Consider the following 23,038-nt stretch of genomic DNA (forward strand, 5'->3'; position numbering starts at 1 on the left):
AATTGACCCCCCCATATGATTTCTCATTAAATGCCTTAATTTCACAAGTTTACAAGACAATTGCACAGGGGAGTGGTGAGAAGTAATGCCATTCTCAACACATCCCTGATTACATGCCTTTGGCGTATGATTACATTTGAACATTTAAATATCTCTTCTTCACGGTGCAATTCAGTACGTTTTTTTATCCAGTGCAATGAAATGTACATAGAGTATGGTTTAATATGGCGTTCACCGTTTTTGAGGACAAATGGCTTCATGAGAAAGCACTTTAAAGCTACTAGGCCCAGAGAATTAAAGAAGATAAAGTGCATGCAAATTGGACCAAGGGGGAATTATCTGTGAGCAGGCGTCAACACGCCAGGCATAAAAAAGTAATTGCCTCAAATTGATTTAGCACTTCACAAACCACGAGTTTGGTTCCATGTGTCTCCGTTTCATTTCGCTGCCTAACCCCTCCTAGCCTGTGAGGATGCCAATCGGAACATTCCATACACACTCATTCGAGAGAGAGAGAGAGAGAGAGAGAGAGAGAGAGAGGGGAGACAGTAGAGGAAGCCTATACTGCTAAGTACACTCCCGCCTCCACAGAGGGTCCTTCTCTTTAAAGGGATAGAACAACCCAAATACATGTGTGCCTGTCGTTGTTATACCTCAAAAGGGATTTGAGGGGGTCAACTATCTCTTTAAAAGCTACTTGACCCCAACTGACAGTCTGAGACTTGGTGCAGCGTTTCATTACATGCTTTGGGAGAACAGTGACTCGGCACCTACACAGGTAGAGCAGCTCCTCTCTCCTCTCTCATGTGGATCGAAACTTAATCAGAGCTCTTAGTGTGCTGATTCATATTCCCTTCCAGCAGATGACACACGGATCACCCCTCATTGCTGAGACACTTTGAATAAACACATGCTGAGGTTGAAAGGTTGACCTCTGAGTGAGATTACAATCTGTTGTGCGTTTGGCTCTGGAAAGATTCAGGCCCAGTCTTCAAATGGTATCTACTGCTAATTAGCACTTAGGACTGGCTCTTCAAGGGAGCATGTCACTCTTCACTCAAATAGGCCACTCTGTTAGTCAGGAGCATTAGACAGAGTGGAGGTTACACCCACTTGTATTCTAATTGTACTGCTTTTGGAATTTGAGAAATTAGCCAACGTAGGTAGCCGAACACACACCGTCAAACCAATCGTTGTGCTCAATAGAGGAAGTAGGCTGTCTGGGGACTTGAGACAATATTATTATTCTCTGTTACTTTGGGTGAATACTGAGTGCTCAAGAAAACGTCTCAGCACTACACAAATCATAAAACGTCCATGACTATAGTCTGTGAGCTTTAAATCTTACCACTACATTACTTTAGTTATGTGTACAGTGTGTGTATCCCTCAAACTCATAATTTCTTCCAATGTCTTCCTCCCTACTTTTCCCCTTACAGAAAGTTCAAGTTGTTGTAACCGTTCTGGACTATGACAAGATCGGCAAGAACGATGCCATCGGCAAGGTCTTTGTGGGCCTCAACAGCTCGGGGACGGAGCTGCGCCACTGGTCGGATATGCTGGCCAACCCCAGGAGACCCATCGCCCAGTGGCACGTGCTGAAGGTGGAGGAGGAGGTGGACGCTCAGCTCTCCACAAAAAAATAGGCAGGGCCCTTTCAGCACCTTTCCCATAATGTTCTTTAGCCAGTATGTGTAAATACCTCAGTGATATATGAGTCCATCCACCGTCAAACCAATCCAGCCAACACCCATCCTTCCCACCAACTCCATACTACTTGTCTTACCGTCTTCTTTTGTAATTGTCAATGGTTCTTTCAAACCCCCCTAGGCCCTGATGTTCAGATTTGTGTTTCTATTTGTCAGGTTGGGAGTCCCCGCCCCTGACTATGTTGTCCATCTCTGCACCCTGATTCCCCTTAACCAAATTCCCCCTTTTAAGCAATATGATCTGTATAGATAGCGCATGACTGAAAGACATTTATTGTACCACAGTTGTATATATCAGTCTGCAGGCAAAAATGATTTCTAATTTATGTTGGTATGTTGTTACCCGTTTCCTAATCGATGTATATCTGGATGTTTTTAATAAGATGTTCTATTTTAAATGATGTAAATGCAGATATAGGAGAGACGATATTATATATTACAGGATAAAAAAATGGACCTTATTGCATTCCAGAGGAAGAAGAAAGCAATTCCACCCTGTAAGATGCTAATGGCAGTATAGTCACATTGTAAAGGACGGTGTCTGGCTTTATGTTTACTAATGAACCATTGCAGAAAAAAAGTTGAAATACACAGAAAACTAGGCCGTTAACTACTATGGTTTCATGGGAAAATATATTCTGCTGGATAGTATACAAGCAAATGGTTTTATTATACACCTTTTTATACACATTTCTCCATCAGAGGACCTACTTGTTTTGCTTGAAACACAATGTTCTGGAGGATCTCTCAAATCGATGCAAACCGGTTAGCCTTTTTCCTTTTCCTTGAGCAGGGCATCACCTTGTGACACAGTCAGTTACTTTTACATGAAATAGGTCCTCATTTTAAAGGCCATCTTTTCATTAAATTATTATTCCTTTTTTTACAGACCGGTCCTCTTAAACCCAAACGACTATTCCGCCAACCCCCCTCTGAAACTGACCCCATATGAAATAGAATCAAGGAGTAGCCATTGTGTCCTTAAGCTTGTTGAACAATATTTTGTTAACTGCTTACTTTCAATAGCCTTGTTGTTGGAAACTGATTATGTTCAGGACATTGGAGTCTCAAGGTCTCCAAAGATGGAAAATTGACTTTTAGATGACAATTTTTTTGATAAATTCAGCTGATTTTTTTTTGTAAACTGCATGATTTTTTAAACAATATTTGCTAAAGGCTGGGATGGGGGGAGATCTACCAACACCATGGGGCTGTCTCTTATGATAACATCCCCTTGCCTTCAATCTATTTAATCTAGATTAAAGCTGAAGTGAGTGATTTGATGGGTCAGTATACGATTATTATATTGACTGGAAGTAAAGTGAGTTTCTAAACACTGCCATTTTCAGGGAGGTGACACATGTATACTAACCTTCTCTCCATGCACACTCCCACTAGGTAGTGGTCGTAGCTTTGGTTTATCGGGAACAAGGTATTTGGCTGCACAAGGTGCCCTAAATAGCAGTCTCTGCTTTGTGTTGCCTTCTCACAGTGGCAATAGAGCTAGCCATGTTATACTGCCAATCTTACTTTCTGTACGGCTACTGTTTTGCACTGTATGTCTTTGACCGGCAATAGCTTGTTGACTTCTTTACACTATGTTGACGGGCCTTATTTCAGGACGCTCAATGCGCAGGGGAGCTTCTATCCAGGAGCCCGACTGGTTCTTGTTATTTAATTAAAGGAACAGTACATGAAAGCAACAACCATATAACTGTATCTCTTTGTTGAGTAAACCGTAGTTAGACAGTTTTCTATTGTTGGCTCTCAGTACAACACCAAGAGAACAATGGGATATAAACAATGACTGCAAAAGTTAATGATCTGCATAGGGGATAATATTTGTTTTTATGTCCTTTACTACGGTCCAATAAGAGGAATAAGTAAGACGTTTGAATCCATGAAATCCGTGAAGTCTCTTATCTTGGAGGAACCTCGATGCATATACTGGATGCTAGCTTCAGGAGTAGCTTCTAAATGTTTTCAATGTCGTTGTGTAGTTGATAGCGCTATTATGAAAAAGCTATTTGTCATTCCATAGGCGTCTCTGAGGAAAGCTTTGTGTGTCACTGTGACTGCCGTGCGTGCTTAGAGGTGTAGACTTTATCAATAGTGACAAGTTTGTTCTGTAGTGACGTTGTACTGCCATTTCCCTTCCACATGCTGAGAGAGTGCGTGGCATCGTCAGTTCTTATAACTGTGCAGCGGCTGGTTGGTTGATTGACAGGGCTACACACAGGAGTTATAGAACGCTTTATGGGAGAGCTAGAGTGGTGGGATTCACACAGCATTTCGTTGAGCACTGTGCAATACTTGTATGTTCATCCCATAGTGTTGTGTGGGTTGTGTTTGCCTGAGGAAAAAAATGAATATTTAAAGTTGACTCCTATCAAGTCAGACGTGTTCCTCTCCAGTGAGATGGTTAGGACACAGCACATGTAGAATCTGTGGTGGTTGGAGTCTGACATCTAAAATCCTTCTGTTAAGGGTTCCCTCCTATCTAGTTCATTTTTTCTTGCACACAGATCCAGCATCAGAAATTTCAGGACATATTGGGAATGGGAAATACCAAAATATGACACCCACACACACACACACACACACATGAAAACATTTAAGTGACCCCTCGCCCTCTGAAAGTGCATATGTACATATTTTCATAATTTTCCAAAAAGTAATTTATTTATCATATTGAAACGTATCACATCTTGTCATGATAACGTCATCCATCGTTGTATCAACCTGATCTACTATACTATATCTAATTATGATTATTTTTTATTAATAAGTTATGTTTTACAACCCTGTTGAAAATACTTTTATATTTGAAATGAAAACTCTGAATGTAAAGAATGGACTGTGTGTTTGTGGTGATTAACTGTGGGATTCGTAGTTGCCACTTTTCTTTCATTGTTGCAGAAATATGTTGATATGTGTGTGTTTTAATATATGTATTTAAATACCCTTTTGGGTAGACCTTCCCCGGATAAACTATACATTCCAGAAACGTTGAACATACATTTAATCACAGCAGTATGTGCTCTAATGAATTACATTCCCTCTTGATCTATATATTTTTTCATTTAACATATTTATTGTGCATCCCTTAAATCATGAATTACAAAAAAACGCTTGTTTAAATAAAACGAGGATAAAACGTAGGCTCAGTATTTTAATGGGATGAGCAGATCCACAGGGGTACGACTAAATCACGAACGAAAGGCTGTAATCGGCATTTAAAGGGGAAGGAAATCAAAATGTTTCAACAAAAGAAAAGGAAAGCGTCAAACTCTTGAGAGGACGACACTACAGTAAGAGGCAGCATTACAGGATCAGATTGTGAGGTGTGTAACTCACCACAAGAAAAGCCATTAGCAGCAATGTAATGCTACTTTTACTAGTCCCCCCTACTAAAGCGTGGAAGCAAAACCCCTCACACTCTATTCAAGAAAAGCCCATACATCTCACTGTGTGACCAGAAACATACACGATTCTCTAAAATGACAACAACAAAAAGCCACTCTAACCTTTCAAGACGAAGCTGTGTAAAGTATTAGAGTCTGATGCTGTAGAAAGATCCTAGTTGCCTTTGTGTATATCAACTGCCTGCTTGAGTATTTTCTGTGTTGACATTTTCTCTGTAATCTTGTACAACTGTTTGGGCTGTTTTTCCTGCCATATCGCTCGCGGTGACAGCGAGCTGACAGATACTGTATATTGCTGTGTATACCTTCATTTTTTTATGAGGTGTTTTACAGTTTTGTTTCACTTTGTGTAGTGATTCATTCTGTGGAGTTTTTGACTGTTGTTATATAACTTCATATACACAAATTATCAATAAAAATGTTTTATTTCCTGTTGATACAGAGCCTTTTCAAGTGCTTCTTTTTTTCCGGATACTGGTTTGGTTCACTTACCAACTTTTTATTTGAATTTTGATGTGCGAGCAGATAATACTGACATTCACATTTCCGACAACATGCCTTCATCAGCATAAGAGTAAGAAGCATTGAGTGAATTGAATAATAAACATTGAGTGCTTATAAAACCTAGATTTATTTTCATAATGAGCCAAATCTAGGAAATGCTGTAATCTGTTTAATCAACAGAGGCCAGAAAAACGTATAAAAGAGTGTGGCAGTATAGCAGCAACAGTGGCATCTAGTGGTCAAAACCTGGTAAATTCACAGTAAATAATCCAAGTGATTTAAATTACAATTTGTTTTATGAGGGGAAAAAAACATCTCCAGATTCACAGGGAATACATTACATATTATGGATAAGCAATACTACAAGCCACAGCTTCATACTACTTGTCAAACATAGAGAACTGATACTGTATACTGGTTGTTGGGGTAGCAGTGGTGTGGGGTAATGGGGGGTCCGTGGGTGGCTTTTTGACCATTTGTTTGGATTCCTCATGTTTAACTCATTGCTAGAAAGGATGTTAGCTACTATATTTAGTGAATATTATGTGATCCCTATTTAAATGGTCAATTTGGATGCAATCAACTAGCTTAATTCCTCATCGATCCAATTATATTTCAACAAAATAATGTTGCATGAAGGCTAATCTTATAGTTTTATAACAACATCAATTATTTCAGAACAATCTGAGATGGTGGGTGTCAAAATCCTTTCTAGTGCTTTTTGAGATGGAATGACCCGACAATCATTCAGACATTATCAAATGACTAACAGAGAAAGTGAATGGGAACACACAGTGTGAAAGGAAGTAACACATACCTTCTGAGTCTTCATCCAGTATACTTGATACATTAGTCAAATTCGTAGCAGTTCACGTGTTTATTGCCCAGACAATGGAGATCGAACCCATATTTGCTGATCTGAACATCTGCAAAACTTCCCGTCAACGTTATCCACCAGGAGATCTGAAAGTGCATACTATCCACTTAAGATTCTTTGAACATAGCCCAGGAATACTCTCAGATGACTTAAGAGAATTGAACTTTCACTCTGAATTGGTGATAGAAATCGAATGCATCGAATGAACCTGGGTTTGGTTTGGTTGAAATGGTTTTATTCTATAAACGTATAATGGTTTGGTAACTTTCAGACAATTATTTAAGGATATCTTCTCTTTGCATTGGATTTGAACCAGCAGTAGTAATGTGGAACTGACCTCTTAGGTCAACAATCTAATGTTTTTCTTTTTTATTAACCCTTCCACAGGAGGACAAATATATTTTTAGTTTTTTTTACAGCTTTTCTGCCACATATTCATACATTTTACATATACATTTTACATACACATTTTACATGCACATTTTACATACACATTTTACATGCACATTTTACATGCACATTTTGCATGCACATTTTGCATGCACATTTTGCATACACATTTTACATACACATTTTACATACACATTTTGCATACACATTTTGCATACACATTTTGCATATACATTTTACATACACATTTTACATACACATTTTACATATACATTTTGCATATGCATTTTACATATGCATTTTATATACGCATTTTACATACGCATTTTACATACGCATTTTACATACGCATTTTACATACGCATTTTACATACGCATTTTACATACGCATTTTACATACGCATTTTACATACGCATTTTACATACGCATTTTACATACGCATTTTACATACGCATTTTACATACGCATTTTACATACGCATTTTACATACACATTTTACATACACATTTTACATGCACATTTTACATACACATTTTACATGCACATTTTACATGCACATTTTGCATGCACATTTTGCATGCACATTTTGCATACACATTTTACATACACATTTTACATACACATTTTGCATACACATTTTGCATACACATTTTGCATATACATTTTACATACACATTTTACATACACATTTTACATATACATTTTGCATATGCATTTTACATATGCATTTTATATACGCATTTTACATACGCATTTTACATACGCATTTTACATACGCATTTTACATACGCATTTTACATACGCATTTTACATACGCATTTTACATACGCATTTTACATACGCATTTTACATACGCATTTTACATACGCATTTTACATACACATTTTACATACACATTTTACATACACATTTTACATACACATTTTACATACACATTTTACATACACATTTTACATACACATTTTACATATACATTTTACATACACATTTTACATATGCATTTTACATACACATTTTACATATACATTTTACATACACATTTTGCATATATATTTTACATACACATTTTACATACACATTTTACATACACATTTTAAATATACATTTTACATACACATTTTACATACACATTTTACATACACATTTTACATACACATGTTACATATACATTTTACATACACATTTTACATATACATTTTACATACACATTTTACATATACATTTTACATACACATTTTACATATACATTTTACATGCACATTTTGCATATACATTTTACATATACATTTTACATACACATTTTACATATACATTTTACATACACATTTTACATATGCATTTTACATACACATTTTACATATACATTTTACATATACATTTTACATATATATTTTACATACACATTTTACATATACATTTTACATGCACATTTTGCATATACATTTTACATACACATTTTACATATACATTTTACATGCACATTTTGCATATACATTTTACATATACATTTTGTATATACATTTTACATACACATTTTGCATACGCATTTTACATACTGTACATGTTACCTTTATATAAAGCAATCACATAACAATAATGCATTACCAAACATAAGCTATTTTTTTTAACCATACCTGAACCTGTGACCAGAAACAAGCTACATAGGTGCAATACCAGAATAAATGATCTAGTGATTCTGTCTCTTCGCAGCAAAATCTACAGAGCTGAGAATGTTGTATGCACCACATATATAGAATTCTGTTGGTGGCAAGAATTGTATATACAGTGCCTTGCGAAAGTATTCGGCCCCCTTGAACTTTGCGACCTTTTACCACATTTCAGGCTTCAAACATAAAGATATAAAACTGTATTTTTTTGTGAAGAATCAACAACAAGTGGGACACAATCATGAAGTGGAACGACATTTATTGGATATTTCAAACTTTTTTAACAAATCAAAAACTGAAAAATTGGGCGTGCAAAATTATTCAGCCCCTTTACTTTCAGTGCAGCAAACTCTCTCCAGAAGTTCAATGAGGATCTCTGAATGATCCAATGTTGACCTAAATGACTAATGATGATAAATACAATCCACCTGTGTGTAATCAAGTCTCCGTATAAATGCACCTGCACTGTGATAGTCTAAGAGGTCCGTTAAAAGCGCAGAGAGCATCATGAAGAACAAGGAACACACCAGGCAGGTCCGAGATACTGTTGTGAAGAAGTTTAAAGCCGGATTTGGATACAAAAAAAATTCCCAAGCTTTAAACATCCCAAGGAGCACTGTGCAAGCGATAATATTGAAATGGAAGGAGTATCAGACCACTGCAAATCTACCAAGACCTGGCCGTCCCTCTAAACTTTCAGCTCATACAAGGAGAAGACTGATCAGAGATGCAGCCAAGAGGCCCATGATCACTCTGGATGAACTGCAGAGATCTACAGCTGAGGTGGGAGACTCTGTACATAGGACAACAATCAGTCGTATATTGCACAAATCTGGCCTTTATGGAAGAGTGGCAAGAAGAAAGCCATTTCTTAAAGATATCCATAAAAAGTGTCGTTTAAAGTTTGCCACAAGCCACCTGGGAGACACACCAAACATGTGGAAGAAGGTGCTCTGGTCAGATGAAACCAAAATTGAACTTTTTGGCAACAATGCAAAACGTTATGTTTGGTGTAGAAGCAACACAGCTGAACACACCATCCCCACTGTCAAACATGGTGGTGGCAGCATCATGGTTTGGGCCTGCTTTTCTTCAGCAGGGACAGGGAAGATGGTTAAAATTGATGGGAAGATGGATGGAGCCAAATACAGGACCATTCTGGAAGAAAACCTGATGGAGTCTGCAAAAGACCTGAGACTGGGACGGAGATTTGTCTTCCAACAAGATAATGATCCAAAACATAAAGCAAAATCTACAATGGAATGGTTCAAAAATAAACATATCCAGGTGTTAGAATGGCCAAGTCAAAGTCCAGACCTGAATCCAATCGAGAATCTGTGGAAAGAACTGAAAACTGCTGTTCACAAATGCTCTCCATCCAACCTCACTGAGCTCGAGCTGTTTTGCAAGGAGGAATGGGAAAAAATGTCAGTCTCTCGATGTGCAAAACTGATAGAGACATACCCCAAGCGACTTACAGCTGTAATCGCAGCAAAAGGTGGCGCTACAAAGTATTAGCTTAAGGGGGCTGAATAATTTTGCACGCCCAATTTTTCAGTTTTTGATTTGTTAAAAAAGTTTGAAATATCCAATAAATGTCGTTCCACTTCATGATTGTGTCCCACTTGTTGTTGATTCTTCACAAAAAAATACAGTTTTATATCTTTATGTTTGAAGCCTGAAATGTGGCAAAAGGTCGCAAAGTTCAAGGGGGCCGAATACTTTCGCAAGGCACTGTAATAATTTAAATGTAAAAACTCTAAGTGTTTACTCAAGTGTTGTTTTCTGTAGCAGTTCATGTGCCATGGAATCTGTACATCGAAAATCTCTTCCCATTTATTTTTCAACCTGTAAGGCACAGATGTCCAAAAAAAATTATCTTCAAATGAAAATCAGCCAATTTGTATCTTTAATATTTGACAGGCAAATAAGTTCCATACCTTCTCCATTTTCCACTTGCCATTATTGTGGTAATGCTGCAATCAGTTGGTTGTAAATATTGATTGCGCAGACATTCCCATATATTTTCGATGGCTGCATATGTGACATAACCCCTCCGTTTCTATTCATAATATCATTAATAATAAATATAATACCTTTTTTTCTCCATAAAGAATGTTTTTTTTTTTTTTTAGATTAATCAGTATATTGGAGTTTAACTATAACATTTGTTGTAATATTTTCCGGAGGATAAAATTGTAACCAGCTTTGTATGGCTTGTTTAAGAAAGGGCCATACTTTAAACAAAATGTCATTTTCAATTGGTCAGTAATGAGAAGTTGTCATCTATATGAAGGCAAAAAGTCCATTTGAGAACAAAGGATGAGCCTTTCTTAATAATCTACTGGAGAAGCATTTGGGGTTTTAGTATAACTTATGTATGAGTGAAGCTTTTAGTAAGAGGTTTCAAGCTTTAATATTTCATCATTTTAGCCCCCACAAACTCATATTCATTATATAAATAAGGATGTTTCATTTTGTCTGGTTTAGCATTCCAAATCAAATGAAATATTACAATTTAAAAAACGATTCGTCTGGAGTAGGCGGTGCCATTAGTAAGTAAATAAACTGTGATAGGACCAATGAGTTAATCAATGTGTTAATCCATAAACTACAGGGTAGTGTAAACACGGTGTCTTTTAACGATCCCATACATAATATGGTACACCGATCATAATTAGGTTTTAGTTCAGAGAGGCTAGAAAAGTGATCAAGATCTTCAATAAGACAGGGCAGGAATCCAGATTGCGGACTTAAGAAAAAACTTGAGTCATCGGCATATATCGATACTTTTGTTTTGTCCCCTGGATTTCTAACCCCTTGATGTTCTTGTTGGATCTCATTTTTATAGCTAGCATTTTAATGGCCTTAATAAATAGATATGGAGACAACGGACAGCTTTGGTTTACTTCTCTTAAAAGCTCAAAACTTTCTGAGAAGTAACCATTATTTACTATTTGACATCTGGGGTTGCTTTACACAACTTTAACCCGTTGTATAAGAGATTCACCAAAATGAAAGTCATCCAGGCATTTATATAGAAATCTGCTATGAAGACCAGGCCTGGTATCTTTGATGTTTCATAATGTTCAATTGTTTCAAGCAATTGTCATATATTATTATAAAGAACACATATACTTAAAACATTTTGCTTCTTCTTTCAAAATGTAATTTGGTGAATCATGGATGACTTGATCATTTATAACGAGTTTCTGTAAATTACTATTGGTAGCATTTCTATCTTGAAGGTTCAAGAACAATTCTTAACAATGCTTTTCTTAACAACCATTGCCATTCTAGCGAAGGCTCATATCATATTGCCTAGTTCAGAGCATGCACAGACCAGCTGGCTCTTTTATGGACATTTTCATACTCTCCCTATCCCAGCCTGTCGTCCCCACTTGTTTCAAGATGTCACTAAGCTCAGAGTCTGAACTCCTCTCTGTGCAACTGGGTCCTATATTTCCTGACGGGCCGACTCCAGGTGGTGAGGGTAGGCAACACAGATCCTCTACACGGGGTCCCCCAGGGGTGTGTATCCAGAACCCTCCTGTACTCCCTGTTCACCCAGTGTTGAATTCAAGTGTTGTTGAAATTTGCCTAGGTTCTGAGAGGGGAAGCAATGGAGTCAACATGCAATTCAATATAAGAAAGGTGTTCTTAATGTTTTGTACACTCAGTGTAACTCAACTGTAATAAGTCAACTATAATAAACCTGGGACACCAGCCTTAACCTCTGAGCCACTCTAGTCTACTCCTCTGTAGTTGGCAAAATCACAGAGTATATTCTTGGCTCCTGCTGTCAGAGTTTTTTATGTAATCTGATTACGTTAAAAAATCAGTTAGGTTACCAACTAAAATATTGTAATCAGATTAGAGATGACTTCTTGGATCACTTTTAAATTCAGAAAGGATGTTAACAATGAGAAAAAAACATTATTACACCTTTCTGTTTTCTCAATGACATTCAATTCAACATTGAAAAAAGGCACAAGTTTAAGTTTGTTCCACCTGAGCGAATCTGACCACAAGTCAGCGACCACTATGATGACACTCCAAATGCGTTTGATGGATAATTGTTTTCTTCTAATGCCTCTTAAGGGTAACATAATCCAGAAGTTACTGAAAGTAATCAGATAACGTTACCGTGTTTGAGTAATCCAAAAGTTATGTTACTAAGAAAGTAATCTACCCAACCCTACGAAGACCTTGCATATCACAGCTCTCTCCACAAGATGGAGACACAAGACCGTTTTTATACAATGATTTCTGCATGACATTCTTCACTACGAAGACTTGGGCATTTGGAGTGAAGTATGAATGTTGTTACTGCTGTCCCACTGTTAGAATGGTGGCTTGTCCATCAAAGTATCAGGTAACACGTACTATTTAATTCAAACAATTCGATTAAAACCTTTATAAGTGTACTATTTATCATCATTTGCTTACATAGTTTTTCTAAATGCATGCAGTGCACTCTATATCAGCCCAGGCCATCCATTGACTTTTAAAGGCCCTGATATACACGAGTCTTTGCTGCCATGTACTGGACTGGACTAATATATCAATTGGCTCCATACATATCTGTAGGATAGAATCATTAGAAATTTCCATCAAATTAATCAACATAGCTTTAATGGCAATTCCACCACTTTTCAACCTCATTTTCATTATCTCCAGCACAATACCAGTGTCTAAATATGTGAAAACGGTATATTCCTATGTTCTGTAGAAAACAAATAGTTAAAAGTTCTACCAGATGACATCAACAAAAATTAAAACATTTTTAAAACACTGATTTCAAACCCTATGAGATTCGTGGTGACTTGGGGAGAAAGAACATACCCTCTGGCTAGAAACTCGTTGCAGGTCTTGAAAAATCGCCGTTTCTTTTTACTTTTAATCCTTCACGGTGATGTCACTGAGAAGCATTTCTTACGACCTTGGTTCTCATCTTTTTAACATGACAGATCATATTCACATATGTAGGTCTAGTTTGGTGCTGAATATAACGAATACAAGGTTGAAAAGTGGCGGAATTGCCATTTACAATGGCTATTCAGCATCAAACGCGATTTCATTCATTGTAGCCACAGGCATGATCAAAGAAGTTTTCATGCAAAGTCATGGGGCGTGCATGGACTCTTATTTTGAAAAGCGTGTTTCGAACTTCAGAAGTTGAGCGCTAATTACTTATGACGCGTTCAAAACGACCGTGAACTTGTGCCGCGTTCAAAACAAATGGGAACTCAAAAGTCTCCGTCTTACGACTTCAGTGGTTTCAAGACAACTGGGAAAGTGCGGGTTTTTTTTAAAACACAGTGGGAAAAATAGTTTTGAACGGTCAACCAACTCGGAATTCGGGCCTCTTTCTTGAACTCCGGCCTTCCGACCTGAAGATCACCTACGTCATGATTTGACCTTTTTCGAGTTCCCAGCTGCCTTGAAAGCCTCCGAGTCAGTACTTTGACAGTGCGACGGTTTGTCCTCGGAGAACATACGTTTCGCTGTTGCCTTGTTAGGTGCCAAAAACAAGATGCTCTCTTACATCATTGGGGTAAGTATTAGTTGCCAGCTATCTAAATATTATATTTTTTACATTGCTTAGGCTCAGCTACAGTTTTGCGATTTGACAGTGCACAAGGTGGAATCTATAGCGAACAGTAGCAAGTTAGCTAGTAGTTTTGGTTGGCTAACTAGTACTGTAGACTATAGTGTAGCTAGTAAAAAATCTTCGTCGTGAACCATCATGTTTGCAATCCATCGTAACTGTAGTAAGTCATATGGTGTGTTTATAGTAAACTGTCATTGTAACTAGCTAACTTGATAAGAGGCAAAGCAAACGCTTTGGTTATTGAGATGTTTGGGCGTTTAGCTAGAAGCTAGCTTGTCATGCAACTTGCCAACTAACCCTCTCTATTCGCAGTGGTTTATTTGTTATGGAGCTAGGAAGTTAGCTACCTAGTTTACGTGATTGACACTCGGCTTAATTTCTGATCAAAATAGCAAGCATGGAGATATCTGCACATGTGTCAAAGGAGCGCACGCCACTGTGGCTCTAAGTTACCCTGTCGTTAAGTTAGCTAGCTACTAGCTATCGAACAGCGGTGAGCGCAGCAGTTTGGTCCAATTTTTTTTATTTAACCTTTTTTTAATTAGGCAAGTTAGTGAAGAACAAATTATTATTTACAATGAAGGACAAACCCGGGCGACGCTGGGCCAATTGTGCGCAGGCCTATGGGACTCTCAATCACGGTCGGATGTGATACAGCCTGGAATCGAACAAGGGACTGTAGTGACGCTTCTTGCACTGAGATGCAGTGCCTTATGCTGCTTGGGGATAGTTCCTCTGACATGACCACTCTCCTAATTTTAGGGAAGCATTGCGCCTATCCATAATGACTAAACTATTTATGTAAAGTTAGGTGTAATTGCACACTGACTGATGCATTGCATATAAGTACAAAAATAGGGTATATCCTAGTGACTGTTAAACACCTGTTTTATGTTGGTACGGTCTGTAATTTCCCCCTCCCAATCATGGCAGCAGTCTTTGCAATGTTCAACATTGTGAAGATCAACATCCTTATTTCCACAATAACTTTGACTGAAAAGGCAAACCTTCCTTTCCCATCTCCGCAGCTCATTCGGAGCAGTATCGACAACATCATCAACCTCATCCTGAGCCTCTTCCTCTCAAAGAAGAAACCTGCCATCACCCTAGAGGACCCCAACATCAAATATGCATTAAAGCTGATAGATAAAGAGGTAAGAATTCAGTGTTGTGATCAGCTTATTATTACTGTACTGTGGTGAAACCATGTTCACATTATTAATATACAGTGCCTTGCGAAAGTATTCGGCCCCCATGAACTTTGAGACCTTTTGCCACATTTCAGGCTTCAAACATAAAGATATAAAACTGTATTTTTTTGTGAAGAATCAACAACAAGTGGGACACAATCATGAAGTGGAACGACATTTATTGGATATTTCAAACTTTTTTAACAAATCAAAAACTGAAAAATTGGGCGTGCAAAATTATTCAGCCCCCTTAAGTTAATACTTTGTAGCGCCACCTTTTGCTGTGATTACAGCTGTAAGTCGCTTGGGGTATGTCTATCAGTTTTGCACATCGAGAGACTGAATTTTTTCCCATTCCTCCTTGCAAAACAGCTCGAGCTCAGTGAGGTTGGATGGAGAGCATTTGTGAACAGCAGTTTTCAGTTCTTTCCACAGATTCTCGATTGGATTCAGGTCTGGACTTTGACTTGGCCATTCTAACACCTGGATATGTTTATTTTTGAACCATTCCATTGTAGATTTTGCTTTATGTTTTGGATCATTATCTTGTTGGAAGACAAATCTCCGTCCCAGTCTCAGGTCTTTTGCAGACTCCATCAGGTTTTCTTCCAGAATGGTCCTGTATTTGGCTCCATCCATCTTCCCATCAATTTTAACCATCTTCCCTGTCCCTGCTGAAGAAAAGCAGGCCCAAACCATGATGCTGCCACCACCATGTTTGACAGTGGGGATAGTGTATTCAGGGTGATGAGCTGTGTTGCTTTTACGCCAAACATAACGTTTTGCATTGTTGCCAAAAAGTTCAATGTTGGTTTCATCTGACCAGAGCACCTTCTTCCACATGTTTGGTGTGTCTCCCAGGTGGCTTGTGGCAAACTTTAACCGACACTTTTTATGGATATCTTTAAGAAATGGCTTTCTTCTTGCCACTCTTCCATAAAGGCCAGATTTGTGCAATATACGACTGATTGTTGTCCTATGGACAGAGTCTCCCACCTCAGCTGTAGATCTCTGCAGTTCATCCAGAGTGATCATGGGCCTCTTGGCTGCATCTCTGATCAGTCTTCTCCTTGTATGAGCTGAATGTTTAGAGGGACGGCCAGGTCTTGGTAGATTTTCAGTGGTCTGATACTCCTTCCATTTCAATATTATCGCTTGCACAGTGCTCCTTGGGATGTTTAAAGCTTGGGAAATCTTTTTGTATCCAAATCCGGCTTTAAACTTCTTCACAACAGTATCTCGGACCTGCCTGGTGTGTTCCTTGTTCTTCATGATGCTCTCTGCGCTTTTAACGGACCTCTGAGACTATCACAGTGCAGGTGCATTTATACGGAGACGTGATTACACACAGGTGGATTGTATTTATCATCATTAGTCATTTAGGTCAACATTGGATCATTCAGAGATCCTCACTGAACTTCTGGAGAGAGTTTGCTGCACTGAAAGTAAAGGGGCTGAATAATTTTGCACGCCCAATTTTTCAGTTTTTGATTTGTTAAAAAAGTTTGAAATATCCAATAAATGTCGTTCCACTTCATGATTGTGTCCCACTTGTTGTTGATTCTTCACAAAAAAATACAGTTTTATATCTTTATGTTTGAAGCCTGAAATGTGGCAAAAGGTCACAAAGTTCAAGGGGGCCGAATACTTTCGCAAGGCACTGTAATAGAGTGAATGAAACAAGCTGGACTAAGAAATAATGAGTAACAATTGTGACTACAGAAGACATGTTTGATCTGGGATGCCCAGTGCTGTTCTAGGAAGACTTGGGGCAATTCCATGAAACCGAGTGATGCTCAGACTCAGATTTTTCACTAACATTTATGTCAAATTAAAAACCAATGATTGCAAAGTGAATCAAACCATACAACTATGTATAGTGACTACTTTTAACAAGTTCCACACCCAAGAAACACATTTACTTGATCAGTGCAGATGCAGTGTTTGGTAACATATTGATCGCACTAACTGTCATTCTGTTACCAAGCGTTGAATCTGCACTGAGTTCTATGCTTTGTTTAATTTTGTAATTGTTGTTTTGAGTCTCAGCATCACTCTGTTACTGTGGAAATGCCCCTTACCATTACTGGAACTGCACAAAGACCAAACACATAAGTTAGGCTGGTCTGTGTCACAAGCCCTTTAGGACTTGGGCTGGGCAGCTGCTGCATTGCTACAGACTGCAGGTTTCTCCATTTAGTGCAGAGGTCAATATGCAACCAGTCTGGATTATAGTTTGAAGTCATTGTTCTTGTACAGACTGCTACTGTGGATCAAGGCTAACAGTCAGTCAAGTGTGTGGTTTATCTATATCAGGGGTAATCAAATGTTATTGGTCACATACATGGTTAGCAGATGTTAATGTGAGTGTAGTGAAATGCTTGTGCTTTTAGTTCTGACTGTGCAGTAATATCTAACACGTAATCTAACAATTTCACAACTACCTTATACACACAAGTGTAAAGGAATGAATAAGAATATGTACATATAAATATATGTATGAGTGATGGCCGAACGGCATTGGCAAGATGGTATAGAGTACAATATATACATATGAGATGAGTGGGTATGTAAACATTGTATAAAGGGGCAAGTGATACATTTATTACATAAATGTTTCCATTATTAAAGTGCCTAGAGTTGCGTCAGTATGTTGGCAGCAGCCACACGATGTTAGTGATGGCTGTTTTAATAGTCTGGCCTTGAGTTAGAAGCTGTTTTTCAGTCTCTCGGTCCCTGCTTTGATGCATCTGTACTGACCTCGCCGTCTGGATGATAGCGGGGTGAACAGGCAGTGGCTTGGTCGTGGTTGTTGTCCTTGATTTATAATCACGGCTGTGATTTATAATCGAAGAGAATTCTCTTGGTAGACAATGCGGTCGGCATTTGATTATAAGGAATTCTAGGTCAGGTGAACAAAAGGACTTGAGTTCCTGTAGGTTGTTATGATCACACCATAACTCGCTAATCGTAAGGCATACACCCCCGCCCTTCTTCTTACCAGAGGTGCTTGTTTCGGTCGGCGCGATGCGTGAAGAAACCGGGTGGCTGTACCGACTCTACGTATCCCGAGTGAGCCATGTTTCCGTGAAACAGAGAACGTCACATTCTCTGTCTCTCTGGAAGGCAACCCTTGCTCGGATTTCGTCTACCTTGTTGTCAAGAGACTGGACATTGGCGAGTAGTATACTAGGGAGCGATGTGCCTATCTACGGAGCCTGACCACTAGACTGCTCCGTCTGCCCCTTCTGCGGCGCTGTTTTGGGTTGTCTACTGGGATCCGATCCATTGTCCTAGGTGGTGATCCAAACAGAGAATCCGTTTCGGGAAAGTCGTATTCCTGGTCGTTTTGTTGGTGAGTTGACGTTGCTCTTATATCCAATAGTTCCTCCCGGCTGTATGTAATAAGACAAAATAAAAATACTGCTAGTTTCCTAAGAACGCGAAGCGAGGCGACCATCACTCTTACCCTATGAGGTCTGGAGCCTGCTTGTTTTCTGTTCTAATTGATAATTAATTGCATACACCTGGTGTCCCAGGTCTAAATATAGCCCTGATTAGAGGGAAACAATGGAAAAAAACGCATAACTGAGGTCCAGAGTTGCGTTTGAAGGATCTGTATCATGTCAGTGTTTCTGGAGCTGTGAAATTCTGTGTTCTCACAGATCATCAGTCATGACACAAGGAAATTCCGTTTTGCCCTGCGGGAGAATGATCATGTCCTTGGGCTACCCATTGGTGAGTACATTCAATTGATGATTTCAGCATTTGTATAAAAACACTATTGGACTATAGTATAACATTGAATGTAATCCTGGTCTGAATCTGAAATCATACACTGCTCAAAAAAATAAAGGGAACACTAAAATAACACATCCTAGATCTGAATGAATGAAATATTCATATTAAATACTTTTTCTTTACATAGTTGAATGTGCTGACAACAAAATCACACAAAATGATCAATGGAAATCAACATTTATCAACCCATGGAGGTCTGGATTTGGACTCACACTCAAAATTAAAGTGGAAAACCACACTACAGGCTGATCCATCTTTGATGTAATGTCCTTAAAACAAGTCAAAATGAGGCTCAGTAGTGTGTGTGGCATCCCTACAACGCCTGGGCATGCTGCTGAGGTGGCGGATGGTCTCCTGAGGGATCTCCTCCCAGACCTGGACTAAAGCATCCGCCAACTCCTGGACAGTCTGTGGTGCAGCGTAGCGTTGGTGGATGGAGCGAGACATGATGTGCTCAATTGGATTCAGGTCTGGGGAACGGGCGGGCCAGTCCATAGCATCAATGCCTTCCTCTTGCAGGAACTGCTGACACACTCCAGCCACATGAGGTCTAGCATTGTCTTGCATTAGGAGGAACCCAGGGCCAACTGCACCAGCATATGGTCTCACAAGGGGTCTGAGGATCTCATCTCTGTACCTAACGGCAGTCAGGCTACCTCTGGCGAACACATGGAGGGCTGTGCGGCCCCCCCAAAGAAATGCCACCCCACACCATGACTGACCCACCGCCAAACCGGTCATGCTGGAGGATGTTGCAGGCTAGAGGTAATTTTGCAGGGCTCTGGCAGTGCTCCTCCTGCTCCTCCTTGCACAAAGGCGGAGGTAGCGGTCCTGCTGCTGGGTTGTTGCCCTCCTACGGCCTCTTCCACGTCTCCTGATGTACTGGCCTGTCTCCTGGTAGCGCCTCCATGCTCTGGACACTACGCTGACAGACATAGCAAACCTTCTTGCCACAGCTTGCATTGATGTGCCTTCCTGGATGAGCTGCATCAGCCAGGAAGCATAGGAACTGAGAAGTGGTCTGGTTATCACCTGCAGAACCACTCCTTTATTGGGGGTGTCTTGCTAATTGCCTATAATTTCCACCTGTTGTCTATTCCATTTCCACAACAGCATGTGAAATTTATTGTCAGTGTTGCTTCTTAAGTGGACAGTTTGATTTCACAGAAGTGTGATTGACTTGGAGTTACATTGTGTTGTTTAAGTGTTCCCTTTATTTTTTTGAGCAGTGTATAAAAATGTATCTGTTCGTAGTGTTGTCTTCGCACTATCACGACTACTCTTCATTTTAAGTGGCCACCATACTTTGACTGTGTTTTTGTTCCCAGGGCAACACATATACCTGTCTGCCAAGCCAGATGGAGTCCTGGTGGTCAGACCGTACACACCTGTGTCTAGTGACGACGACGTAGGCTTTGTAGACCTGGTAGTCAAGGTACACAAATCATCGAAGGCGCTTTCTGAGTACTATAATTCAACCTCAACCAGTTTTCCCAACAAATGTTCTTCCTGCTTCCCAGATTTACTACAAGAACGTTAATCCAAAGTTTCCTGAAGGTGGGAAGATGAGTCAGTACTTGGAGAGCCTCCGGATTGGCGACACAATTGATTTCAGAGGGCCCAGCGGCCTGCTGGTCTACCAAGGAAACGGTGAGTCATCCCATTTGCCCGACATTGCCACTGTGTGGTAGATACAGGGACAACTATCACGTAATATCCTGTTATGTATTATTTAGTCCTTGGCTGAAAATGTTTCTAAAGTGGTTAGTGGTCACTGCTCTGAGTTAGGTCAATGGTGAAGAAGTGCATGCAAACCACTCCTTTACTAAATTGGTTTGTTTACTGGGTGTTTCAACAGGGGCTTTTGCCATCAAGGCAGAAAAAAAGGCGGAGCCTGTGATCAAAACCTCCAAGAAAGTGGGCATGATCGCAGGAGGGACTGGTAAAACAAAAGCCACCATGCTCAATCTGTACATAGCAGAATGGCCATCTGTGAATGGTTGACATGTGTTCTATTGGCTCCTGTTCCCTCAGGAATCACTCCCATGCTGCAGATCATCACAGCTATAATGAAGGATCCCCAGGACCAGACTGTGTGTCACCTGCTTTTTGCCAACCAGGTGAGTTTATGCCACTTTCTTCATCTGGATTGAATCTAATGTTCTAACATGGGCTAGTAGTTCTAATACCTTCTCTATCCTATTCTCCCTCAGACTGAGAAGGACATCTTGCTTCGACCGGAGTTGGAGGAGATCGCAGCTAATCATCCAACCCGATTCAAGCTATGGTTCACCCTGGACAGGGCTCCTGAGAGTAAGAGATGCCCATAACTTCTATTATGTTTCAATGAACATGATCTAATATAGGTAATTAATGTTTGTTTGCCCTGTTGAAGTGTCAATAAAAACCATTTAAAGGCCGAACAGACGGTTCAAAGATTGAGAACGCTAAGAAGTAAGAATCTTGTCTGGTCCGGAGTGACTTAAACTTTAATGTCTTTTTGCTCATCAGAGTGGGAGTACAGCCAAGGCTTCATCAGTGAAGACATGGTGAGGGATCACCTTCCACCCCCTGGAGACGACACTCTCATCCTCCTGTGCGGACCGCCTCCCATGATCCAGTTTGCCTGTAACCCCAACCTGGACAAAGTGGGCCATGCCAGCAGCCGGAGGTTCACCTTTTAGAAGCCACCCCGGGGGAGGGGTTCCCCAGGGCTCAATGATCAGCCACACCCAACATTTATAAAAACCTGCTTGATCATCTATTGAAATCATTTTGTTCATCCTTCAGCAGAATTAGTGTGGACCATTTTCTGTAATTTGTTGTGCCTCAATTTCTAAAACAGAATCCTGAAATGAGTGGTGTCCAAAGCATTTTCTGTTGATCAACAGGTTTATCATTCTGAATTGAATCACTGGTAGTTGGGGGAGTAGAAGTTCCTCCTGTCAAACTAATTGTGACAACCAGATACTTGTGTACTGAACAAAATATAAATGCAACATGCAACAACTTCAAACATTTTACTGAGTTACAGTTCATCGGAGGTAGGTAATCAGTTAATTTAAATTATGCCCTAATCTATAGATTTCACATGACTGGGCACGGGTGGGCCTGGGATTCAATCAGAATGAGTTTTTTTTCCCCCCACGAAAGGGCTTTGTTAAAGACATACTCATGGCCTTTTATTGTCCCCAGCACAAGGTGCACCGTAATGATCATGCTCTTTAATCATCTTCTTGATATGCCATACCTGTTAGGTGTATGGATTATCTTGGAAAGGAGAAATGCTCACTAACAGGGATGTACTGGTTAACAAATTTGTACAGAAAATGAAAATCAGCTTTTTGTGCACCTGGAACATTTATGGGATCTTTCAATTCAGCTCATGAAACCAACACATTGTTTATATTTTTTTTGTTCAGTATAGTTGTAACTTGACTCGAGTGCCTTCGCAATTGCCATCCTTTGGTAAAGTAATTCTTGTTTTTGTATGCACAGCTGAAGACATGACCATAATACTGCTTACTTTGCTTCCACTGCAAATTATTCCAAAGTGTTGTGTAACTTTGCACATTGATGTACCTATTCCATATTGTTGCAGAAAGATTCTCATTGTGTGACTACTAAAAGATAGGATATCTTGAAGCTGTTACGGAAGTATTTCCATGTGCTTAAATGTAAGGACAAGTAAGCAAGTTACATGACTTGAATTACGGTTTCTTTATGCAACATGTTTGTTATATACAGTGAGACCAATAAAATGCAATCAGTTGGTTTAGTCTGTAAGAAATGGCTGTGGTTACCACCAAGCAATGACTCCTCCCACCACTTAAGTCACCAAGTTAGGATCGGCACCTTAG

The 23,038-nt window shown here is 39.4% G+C and overlaps 2 protein-coding genes across 5 annotated transcripts in view; both read left to right on the forward strand.

The window, feature by feature from the left end:
- The window catches only part of LOC110490458 (synaptotagmin-1), a 213,885-nt gene extending 208,310 nt beyond the window's left edge, over window positions 1-5,575 (forward strand). For all 4 annotated transcript variants that reach the window (XM_036944838.1, XM_036944841.1, XM_036944839.1 and 1 more), the window contains one exon: window positions 1,440-5,575. In XM_036944838.1, coding sequence (XP_036800733.1) covers window positions 1,440-1,646 — 207 coding nt within the window. In that variant the 3' untranslated portion in view covers window positions 1,647-5,575. The remainder of the gene's footprint in view (window positions 1-1,439) is intronic.
- An 8,399-nt stretch (window positions 5,576-13,974) lies between these two features.
- On the forward strand, window positions 13,975-22,952 carry LOC110490459 (NADH-cytochrome b5 reductase 3). Its single transcript, XM_021563858.2, has 9 exons — window positions 13,975-14,130; window positions 15,216-15,341; window positions 19,043-19,115; window positions 20,507-20,613; window positions 20,699-20,828; window positions 21,037-21,120; window positions 21,213-21,298; window positions 21,392-21,491; window positions 21,690-22,952. The coding sequence occupies exons 1-9, from the start codon at window positions 14,110-14,112 to the stop codon at window positions 21,860-21,862; spliced, it is 900 nt and encodes a 299-aa protein (XP_021419533.1). The 5' UTR covers window positions 13,975-14,109; the 3' UTR covers window positions 21,863-22,952.
- The last annotated feature ends 86 nt before the right edge of the window (window positions 22,953-23,038 follow it).

Source organism: Oncorhynchus mykiss, chromosome 15 (genome assembly GCF_013265735.2).
Source record: "Oncorhynchus mykiss isolate Arlee chromosome 15, USDA_OmykA_1.1, whole genome shotgun sequence".
NCBI classification, from domain to species: Eukaryota; Metazoa; Chordata; class Actinopteri; order Salmoniformes; family Salmonidae; genus Oncorhynchus; species Oncorhynchus mykiss.